At 40.3% G+C, this 10,624-nt stretch overlaps 1 protein-coding gene across 2 annotated transcripts; it reads right to left on the bottom strand.

Annotated features, from left to right (window-relative positions):
• Positions 1-2,832: 2,832 nt before the first annotated feature.
• On the bottom strand, positions 2,833-10,603 carry LOC115750841 (zinc finger CCCH domain-containing protein 13). 2 transcript variants are annotated; one of them, XM_030688431.2, is made up of 13 exons: positions 10,447-10,567; positions 10,342-10,356; positions 10,063-10,292; positions 8,144-8,254; positions 7,892-7,925; positions 5,408-5,546; positions 5,246-5,302; positions 5,004-5,101; positions 4,808-4,879; positions 4,541-4,677; positions 3,889-4,043; positions 3,562-3,765; positions 2,833-3,275 (listed from the first exon to the last, which is right to left on the bottom strand). In XM_030688431.2, the coding sequence occupies exons 3-13, from the start codon at positions 10,187-10,189 to the stop codon at positions 3,204-3,206; spliced, it is 1,206 nt and encodes a 401-aa protein (XP_030544291.1). In that variant the 5' UTR covers positions 10,190-10,292; positions 10,342-10,356; positions 10,447-10,567; the 3' UTR covers positions 2,833-3,203. The 2 variants fall into 2 exon arrangements, with proteins under 2 accessions (XP_030544291.1, XP_030544289.1); XM_030688429.2 differs by having other exon boundaries at positions 2,833-3,242; positions 10,063-10,356; positions 10,447-10,603.
• Positions 10,604-10,624: the final 21 nt, after the last annotated feature.

The raw sequence follows: 10,624 nt of genomic DNA, 5'->3' as shown, positions 1-10,624 counted from the left end.
GTTTTGTCCAGCCTACTGAGGCAGGATGCAAGATTAGTTGAATGTCCGGACAGAACAAAGGGGCTCCAGGATCTCATGAACTTGTGTTTGTTGAGTTGTACGAGTCTGAAGACTGGAAGCAGCACTGCAAACGGACCGCGAATGGGACCGCGAACGAAACAGAAGACTGGACCCACGGAGCTTCAGGGCCAACTCAATCTGCAAGCAGCACCGCAAACGGGACCGCGAACGGGACCTTATCTCCCGCTGGTTAGGAGGCGGCTCTAATCAAATCAGGTGGTGTGGTGATGACTTCCGAGGTTTTTGGGCACTTACAATGGTGCAATCTTTGATTTGCACTCAAAGATTGTTCGGGAGCCGATCCTGTGCCAATTAATATTGAACAGAGCATGGACGAGGAAGAAAAAAAAATTCAGTTTGGTAAGTCATGTGTATTTCTATATATCTAATAATTCCTTCTTTTGTATTTCTAGTAAGTGCATACTTAATCAATCTTTTCTTGTTGTTAGATATGTATTTCTAGGAAGTGAATACCGAGGAGATTATTATCATCGAGAATGCGGAAACAAATTGAGTTTGGTAAGTCCGATGTTTCTTTTTTATCTTGTAATTCCTTCTTGTGTATCTTTAATAAGTGAATGAAAGCCTAATCAATCTTTTCTTGTTGTTAGATATGGATTGTCTTTCCGAGGAGATTACCATCGATAAATAGAGATTAAAAGTTGAAATGGAATGAATTTATAATGGTGGGGTTTTCTACTAATCATTTGAGTTCAATGTATAGTAATTTTAATTTGAAAATATTGTTAAGTGATTAGCTGTATTTGTTCTTTTTTTTTTTTTGTCAGGTGGTGAGAACTTGGAGCAATCTTTTGTGGGTGAACGAGGAATAGAGTTCTATGATTCACGTTACATGTTTTGTGTATATTTTTTTTTTTACTTATCTTACTTTTTGGATATGCTTATTGAAACTTTTGCGTAGGCTGTTACTTAGTTTGTTGTGTTCAAAAGCCCAAGACTTATGTTAATGTTATTGTTCTGTCGTTCACAAAAGTTCTCTTATTTGATTTCTTGTCATGTGATAACTCAGACACTCGACACTACATATGTTGCAGTATTTTAGTTAGTCTTACGTTTATTTGTTTTATGCAAAGGTTTTATTTTACAAGTGCATTAAGTATTCTTGATTCGTAAAAGCAACGATACAGGAAAAAAAAAAAAAAAAGAGAGAGAGAGGGGCCCAATTTCCGGATCGGCCTTGGAACTGGCCGGTTTGGTTCAAGGCTAGTTCCTAAAGAAACCGGTTCAGTTGTCGGTTTCATAGATTGGGACCCCATTCTGATAGGTTAAATTTCTCAATAGAGACAAAGAACTTCAGGACTCCATTAGAATGAGTGACTTCACTCAAGGCCGGGGTTTCCACATCCAGAAGAAGCCTCAAGAACTGCATGCTTCGCCGACTGAGGGAGAAGAAAAAAAGGCAGGGGTAGATTGCGAAGAGGAAGCGCAATCTATCTTGGTTATGTTAGGATAACTACTTACATAAGCGTTTGCTGATGTATGCGAGGTACTTCCATGCTTGCTGCTACAGTATGATCATAGGAGGGGTCATCATCCCAAGTAAGCCAATCCTTTCTTCTTGTCCCTGGGTTTTCCCTGATTCCTTACCGACCAGAGAATAGTAGTCTCCTGCCCGAACCCGGGTGATAGACCTTACTCCTGTTGGCTATCTTCTTTAACTATCTTATAGCCGAGATTGCTTCAAAGAGTGAACCGGGAGGCTAACTGATAATAGACGGTCTTTCGCGAGGGACTGTGTGAACAAATGAGCGCAATGAGTACTGCCGCCGGGTAATACTGAAGCGAAAATGCATACTCTGGCATATAGAAATTTAACGGGAGAACCCCAGCTGGGAAAAACCCACGAGCGGGATCGCCAAACCCAAAAGCTTCCACTAGAGGGTTACACAAAGTATCATCAGGATAACTATCTTCGATGACAGCAACCAGCTCATTTCAAACGTTTGCCACCGGTTAACACATAGCACACATCTCCACAACGCAGAATTTCATGGAAATGAAGATTCGGAAATGCTATCCAAACTTTTGACGAACGCGACTGGCCTCACTTTCTTCTCTTCGCTCATTTATCTCGCACACGAGCACTTAGTTTCCTCTCTATTTTGGCTACTATCCTATCGGACCCTTCCATGATATAATACGTGTATCATGTAATCGTTAACCAACGAATTTACTATCTTCGCAACAAAATAGTTAATTAACGGATTTATGATATTACGACGAATCTTCATACCAAAATGTAAGAGAACCGTAGAAATAGTTGAGAGTACGGTACACCTGTGTATCTTAGAAGTCCAGATCGTTCTCATCTCATCTCTCTCTGCTCTTTGCTTTTTCCCATTGTTTGGGACAAAACACCGTATACCTATTCCAAGCCCTAACGTAACAGTAAAACATAATGTCTCAATGTCCAGCCCAAACCTGCAAAACATCATGCTCCAGTTGCCCGCCCAACAGTCCTCGGCGCAGCATCTTCGAAGACACCGGGAAATTCGAAAGAAACCAATTTTCGCAGCGCAACCTGCCACTTTCCACACAATTCTCTATTATGCAGCATATACACCAGCGCCCACATTGGGTGCATGTGCATTGCTTTAAAGAAGGTAAGGCACAAGCATCTTACTCTGTAATCCGAAGGAAGTTCCTAATCTTAAAATATTTTTTGGCAATCATATGAGCTAGTCATGAAGAAAGCATGTGACAAGTCACTTCACTTCCTAACTTGTTTTGCAACATAATAAGCAAGCTTAGTTTGGAAAATGACAAGTTCATGGATCAAGGGTCGAAATGCCAAGATGGCTATTACACTCAGTTCTAAGAATACTGCAACACATCAAGAAATTTCAGCGATATCTCACCCTATGTAAACACACCGCTAAAAGGTAGCCTTACACGATTTGGCAAGTAAAAGAAGTTATTAAAAGGACTTTAATCAAAAGAGGACTTCCGTTCATCATGTTTCCATCTTCCAAACTAATGCCACCGATAATAGTAAGAAGATGTATGTGAGTACACCCAATTAACTAGATGCTGTACACAAGCTTCGCTTCCAGGTCTCCCAAAAATGTAAGGCTCGCAGAATCTCACAAAGATAATAAATCGTACTAAGGTCTCGGATGATCCTACACATTATCCACGTTCACTGTCTCCTCTACCAGCCCCTTCAAGTCCACATTCTCACCACTATGCTTATACTGCAAGAGAAAAAACTCATATAAGAAGCAATTACAAGCAGAATTCCTTCCCCTCCCCACAAAAAAAAAAAAAAAAAAAAAAAGAAGAAGAAGAAGAAGAAAATTGACGCTGTGCTGTGGTCGTCAGTTGAGAACTTACAGTTCCGCAAGACAAAAGGAACCAGAGAGCGATTGTAACCATTTGCAAGACTAAACTAGGGTAACTAACTCATTCAAAAAAATCCCGAGAAACAGCTCTATCCTCTCTTCCTCTTCGCTGTAATGCTGAAAAGAGATGGAAACATACCTGAGAATAAGAATTCTTGTGAACACTGGGCAAGGGCGCTATTGATAAAGGCAAGCCTTTCATTTCAGCCACCTCATTTCCTGCTAAAGCAAGCTCAGCCAATTCAGTGTTCTCTTCTTCAATATCAGCAAGTTCGTCAATAGCATGAGCAGCCATTCCAGTTGGTGGTAACGTCATCCCAGTCACCGGTCCTTTGGGTGGAACCTTCAAGGGAAAGAAAAAGAAATATATGTCGAGCACACAGTCGCAAATTTCTAATAGCCAACACAAAGACAGTAGTATCATCTCAAGTACAAATCATCTGATGAATTAAGAACAAAAGGGAACCTTATCTGCTGAAGAAATGCTAGAAGATACAGTTTTCTCTCTCTTACTCTTGCCTTCATCAACTTGCTTAGAGCCACTCTTTTGTCCATACCCTTCTTCAACTTTGTCATCATTCACTTGAGGATATGTTTTCCCCTGTGAATACTTCAGTCTACCTGTTTCATGTCAATATGCCACAATCACAAATTTTACAAACAAATGCATGCAAACAAGAAAAATGAGTAACAGCACACATGAGACCTACTTGTCACATAAAAAAATTACCCACTAGTTTCTATATGCTCCAAACTTCGGAGATTGCAAACAGTTCCATCTTTCAATGACTCCAGAATTTACAAAAATGTACTTATCATGTCAACGATAGTTGCTGTTTTCTTGTACTAATGCATTCCCTAAATAAATGTCGAAATTTTGCCCAGATCCTCCGATCTTTAGTTAGACCAGAAAAACATATCCTAACCTCCCTTTTCAATTCTTTATACCACTTAGAAAACTAACGGAAGGTTATAGATCCCACTGATATTGAAAACCTTTGTAATAAATTGTATCCTCAGTTCCCTTTTCAATGTGACATTATTTTCCTCAGTCAAAAACAAAGAGGAAGTGAAATAGATAGGAAGAACAGTGCAGTAAACAGTAGCAATTAGCATACTCTTTGGGCTAGAGACATAATTCCCAGTAGGCTCTCCATCACTGACGATGTTGACACTCGAGTCCTCTTCATTGTTTCCCCCACCCATAGCATCCATGCCAAGCTGGTCTCCCAGAGTGTGAAGTTGGAGCTCTGATCTGCAAAATTCAGAATAATGATAAAACTATGAATAAAAGAAATTCCCTGAAGCTGGAAGCAATTTGAAATGCATGGAATCAAACATCGAATAGGTAGCTCCAAGATGAAAATAAAAGAAAGAGCTTTTGCCTTTTCAGTTCATCTTGTGATCGTGAATAACGCTGATGCGCTTTGACGAATTTCTTGATCTTTGATGTGATCCTAAACATCCAATCGTGTCAAAATAAGACCAGGAAAGGAGGAGAAACGATACAAAAGGAATACATTTCTCACAAACATAATGCATAATGGAATGCCAGAAAAGGGCAGACTTGCTGCTTCCTACCTTTTGCACTCTTTCTTTTCTTTGTGCAACTGACCTTCAAGCTCCTGAATTTTAGAGGATAGACTATCTGCCTCTTGAAGTTGCTCGTCCAAGTACATCTTCATATTAAATAAATCCACACAAGGATAGCAGTTATTAAAGCTATGAAACACACAATAAATAAGGGAAAAAAAAAGAGCCGCATAGAAGCTCTCGTATAGGTAAAAACAAACATGAAATAAAAGAACAAACGACAAACTCACCTCTTGCTGATTCTTGTGGCGTTTCAACATGCTGATATCTGACGTCACCTGCTTTAACTGCATGTCCAGTTCCAAGATCAAACAAGCAAAACTCCCTCTGAGGAACATACTTTAAGAAAAAATTATAAACTAAGACTAGGATATCCAAAAGATTTCACTTACCTGCTCCAGAAGGGCATACTTGGATTGGGATGACGTGGATTTCCCTCCTCTTTCTCGATCTTCAGTCCCCTCTGGAAGATTGAGATCTGAAGTGTCACTTTGACCATCCAAATGCTGCTTCTTCCTGCGCTTTCTATCACTGCAGTTTAATAATGAACTCAAATATAAGCGTATGACAAAAATCATCACATAAATAAAGAAGTACAGCAATAACCCTGCCCATCATAAAAATGACGTGTAATAACATATAGAAAATACAAAACCAAATAACACAATGACCAAGAAATGCATGTTAGAGCATGGAAAATAAGATCATGAGCCTGATTTATTCATTTTGGTCAAGTGTTAAGGCTGCATTTGGTAGTCCGGATTTAAGTTAGGATAGGATAACAAATTATCCTATCAGGTATTTGGCAACGCCCTCTAGACCGGATATACCCGAAAAAATTCTTAGATAAGAAATCTGAGATGAAGTGGGATAAACCCGGATTAAATAAAAATTACAAAAAAGAACATAACAAACCCAGTTATCTTCCAACAATAAAAAGTGGAGTGAGAAGACCGAATACTGTTTCGTCGGCCACTGCACGAGGACCACCACCACGACATTCAATTGTCATCCCTTCCAACCAATGGGAGCCTGCACTCAGTATTGTGCCCAGAATCGAATACAACGCATGCATTCTGCACTTATTGGCAGATCTGGATCCCTTGTCGAAGCCTTTCAGTTTATAATTTATAAATTCAATGACTCTCAGGGCTCATACACTGGTCTGGTGTACAATTCTTTGAGCCTGCCAAGCTCGCAGCAGTGTTGAACTTGCAAAATAAGCTGCAGCAATGATTTTAAGCAGGAATGGTACAACCCTGCAGCTTATATCTGGCTATCAAATATGTATGCCTCAGCACGTCTATGGGAAGATGCAGCAGTGATCAGAAAGAAAATGAAACTTAAAAGTCTTGCAAAAGAAGCATTTGTAGCTGGATTCAAGTGACAAATATAGTTCGCAAGTTCTATGTGGGTGACACTTCACACCCAAAGGCACAGGAGATCTATGATGGACTGGACCAATTGGCTAGGTGAATAAAAAAACTGGCTTATTTTTTGAATACTGAGTTTGTTCTTCAGGATGTGGAGGAGGCACAAAAGGAACAATATTTGCTCCAGCGCAGTGAAAAAATTGCCATTGTTTTTAGCCTTATAAGCACCTTCAGTCCGAAATCAGAAATTGACCTTTGACGTAGACAGAGGGTCATGATCCTCACGCGAGGTTTGCATTGACAACAGTGACCGCGAGGATGCCAATCAAGAGGGCAACGGATGGGACAGAAGACTCGGGGCACTACAGGGAGTGTCGGAAGAGGCGGGAGGAGGCCAAAGCAACCAAATATGACAGATATTTTCCAAGATTTTCAATCCTATCTTAGGTTGCACCAAACATAGGATGGGATTTTCTGGATTCCACAGGATATTCGGATGATTTCTAGATGTTGGGTCCATTCACTTTCCAGTTCACCGAAATTGGTGCTCCAACTGATCCCGCCACATACTCATGGTATCGAAAGATATTACATAAACCTAATGGTGGTAAAACTGTTGCTTCACTTGATAGAAAGAGGTTGGTCTTGCAGTTTATTTGTCATTCGAGGCCAACTAAGCCTACCCCCTACATACCACTTCTGTGACAAGTGGTACCTGGTGCTTTGTTCCGTATCACAATCTATGTGACTTCATTCCAATACCAACAGACAGCAAAGTAGCCTACACATGTTAAGCCTATGCAATTCCCAATGGACCGATAAACAGCCCCACTCCTGGTCTCAATGTACCATCAAATTTTTTGGGAAAAGGGATAGCTTCCTTGATGATGTGGATGCCTCATTCAGTAGTGTTAATCCATTTGGGTTATCGATTCACTTTTTTCCAGGAGCTATTGGCCAATCTCATGAAAAAGATCTTCTTATCTGGCAACCTCGATAAGCAAGCCAGGTCACTATGATTGTTATAGCCTGACAGATATATCTCAGAAGAAAATCCTAGATTGGTAGCAGCACGTTAAGCAAACACTACCATAACAAAGAGATATTCATGCCTTTGAACAAAGCTATTATGCAACAACCTCCCACAATCAATATTTTGTGAATCAGATTCCATATAACTTTCGAACATGGAGACTGCCACTGCCAACGTATCATATCTCCAACTCAATTGAAGTACTGAATCTCTCGTATTGGAGAAAAAAAGTACAAACCACTAGAGATCCACTAGTTCATACAAACCACTGGAGATCCACTAGTTCATCTTTGACTGAAAGATAACTCTAGAGATAGTTGCGTAAAATGTAATGTTGAAAGAATAACTAATCGATTCCTAATAAGATATTGTGATGGCAACAGAGACAGAAAACAAGCAAAAGATGAACAGATCACACACACTTAAAAATGGCAGTAAGTGCACGAGAGGGAGAGTTTGTGCTAGCTTACTTATTTTCCTCAGGGGACCTTGAATGGCTGTATCCTGCAAATTACAGCACACGGGAGAAAAAAGTGAACAAAAGAACTGCAAGTATTTTGATGTAAATAGTTCAACAGATAGATTCATTGCTCCAATCCATTACCCACTGCTATAAATCAATGAATAAAGAAAAGCCACATGGCCATAGGTTGTATGCAAATCAAAGAAGGTTATACAATGTTATCACAGGATAAGAGACACAGTAGAGTGTGGCTTCTGACCATGAAATCCATGGCGAGTTCTTGCATCTTTTCCTGGGGAATACCTTCTCCGAGGAGAATACCTTCTGCCAATTTTATTCCTCAAATCACCACCTCGGTAATCCCTCCTACCTATGATAAGAAGATAATAAATTCCAGTATGGTACAGAAGTTGCCAAATCTTCTAGTTTAGATGACCTATAAGTCATAGTGAGGCAAAGCTTACCGTCATAGTGAGCAATATGAATAACATAACAATGAATAGAAAAAGTGCCTCCATGACATGCCAAGGAACCATAGCAACAAGCGATCTCATAGAACAGATAGTTATAAAAGACCCATTTGGAGAGTATATCAAGACAACCCTTGAAATGTCAAAGTAGAATAGGAGTTTTAGAATAGTTGACAGCCCTCTTCTTCATGTTGAGCAACAAGAGACACAAAAGAATTCTGAACCATACTATCGATAAATTCTCCTTGTTGTCACATGATATGATACAATCTGATCCACAATGAATAATTTTGTTGCTTCAGAGTTCAGACTAAAAAGCCATTAGAAGTCGCATCATCTCCATCCACGAAATCCATTTGGATCATATATGCGAAGAATTAGACGAAGAGAATACCGTGAGCTCCTTCCTCGTAACATGATAGAGATAAGTTGAACATATCATGCTATCACCTTGTTTCTAAGAATCATATACAGAAGAATACAAATTTGACTAGAGAATTCCCCCAAAAGTAGCTTCCCAGTCTGGTGGACGAATTACAGTAAGCCAAGATGAAGCCCATTATATATCATATACTAATGACTTTTAAAGTCATCCCATAAGCATTGGATTATCCAGAAGAGTCTATCCCAGCCTTGAAATTGCTGATATAGTGCATTAAGTCTCTCGATAACCCATGTCCTGAAATCTCTATTCAGCAATTGATACTAATGGAATCTCCTCGCACACACATCAGAGGTATGGAAGATGCTTCTGCTTCAAGTTATGCAGGGCCAATATATGAATGCGAGCGCAAGCATAACTTTTGGATAAGAAACAGAAAACAGCTAGGAAAATTCAGGACGAAAGAATAAGGGGAAGATAGAGTATAATTATCTGCTTCATGGAAAGAACACTTTAGGGACAGCTGCAAGAAAATGCAAATAACTGTATCAATGAAATTGTCAAATCACTTCATATTTTCCAACAACCAAAAAATCCCTGGGTTGGCATGGAAATTTGTATTTTCCCTTGGAATTGTTCTCTGGCAACATCAAGCACATAGCAAATCAACTATCCCATCTAATGAATTGCATTGGCATGATTAGATAAATGTTTCAACTGAAGTAGGAAATAATCCCATCATCCAGCAGTGAAACACTTACAAGCTGCAGAGGGAGCAAAAACATGCGGAGACCAAATACAGCACAAGAAAGAAAACACAGCAAAGTGGAAAGCAGCATTCAGCAAAAAAAGCAGACAACAATTATAACCTCCTTAAGCAGACAAGCGCTATAATAGAAGCAGATTCAAAGATAAACAAGACATAGTTGCAGCCAATTACAATGCACATCAATGATGCCGATACGGCTAGATAAGTGAGCTTAACACAGCATCATCAAGCTCGATGCTTCAAAGCTCGATACATTCAAGCAAGAACGAAAACTACATGCACTATATGGCTTGCTGAACATGGTTAGATACGCAAAAAATGGCACGCACATCTAAACCATTGACTAACTCTGTCGGGTCTTCAATGTTGTTAACATTCCCAACCGAGGTGGAAATTGAAGCTTACGTGATTCCAATCAATATCCACCAAACACAAATCGGACGATCACCTGTCCTGCCAATTTCTGTTCTCACGAACCCATACACAATAGAATCACTGACAAGCTGGAATTCAAAAGCCGCGACGACCAGAAGTGCAAGGAAGCACATCACAATTACCAGTATTGGGGGCGACAAATCGCCTAAGCTCTGCTTGTCCGTGCGCAAACGAGCAACTCTGCCTGTTACAGTGACCCCTTTGGTACAAGACGCACAGCTTCGTCTTGAACAGCTTCCTGTCGACCATAGTGAGATACAACTCGATCGATTCGGAACTTCCTAGAAAATCAAACAACGGCAACCAAGGCGACGGAGGCCGAATACACAGAACGATCGAACAATTCGGAGGACGATAAGCAATTCCGAGCTCACAGAAGCTTCTGAGTCGGATTCAAACGAGTAAGATTACGATCCCTGCATGTCCCAGAACGTATTGTCGATGATGGGTAGTTTGTTTTCTCTAAAGCAGAGAGACACGAAATGGAGGATAAAAATGAAGCTGACCTTGAGAAGAGGACGAAGCTCAGGTCACAGATGAGCACCGCCGACACCGCCGATACAAAGCACGCCGAAGAAGAAGAAGAAGAAGTTGCTCGTTCGCGTCTGGAAATGGAGTCTGGTTTGGGTTTCTATAAGAAGCGAGCCCTAGCTTAGCTCGAGCCTCGAGCTCCCCACAAAGCCC

The sequence above is a fragment of the Rhodamnia argentea genome, chromosome 7 (genome assembly GCF_020921035.1).
Source record: "Rhodamnia argentea isolate NSW1041297 chromosome 7, ASM2092103v1, whole genome shotgun sequence".
Lineage (NCBI taxonomy): Eukaryota > Viridiplantae > Streptophyta > Magnoliopsida > Myrtales > Myrtaceae > Rhodamnia > Rhodamnia argentea.
The sequence above is the reverse complement of the archived record's forward strand: the minus strand, read 5'-3'. Positions and strand labels throughout refer to the sequence as shown.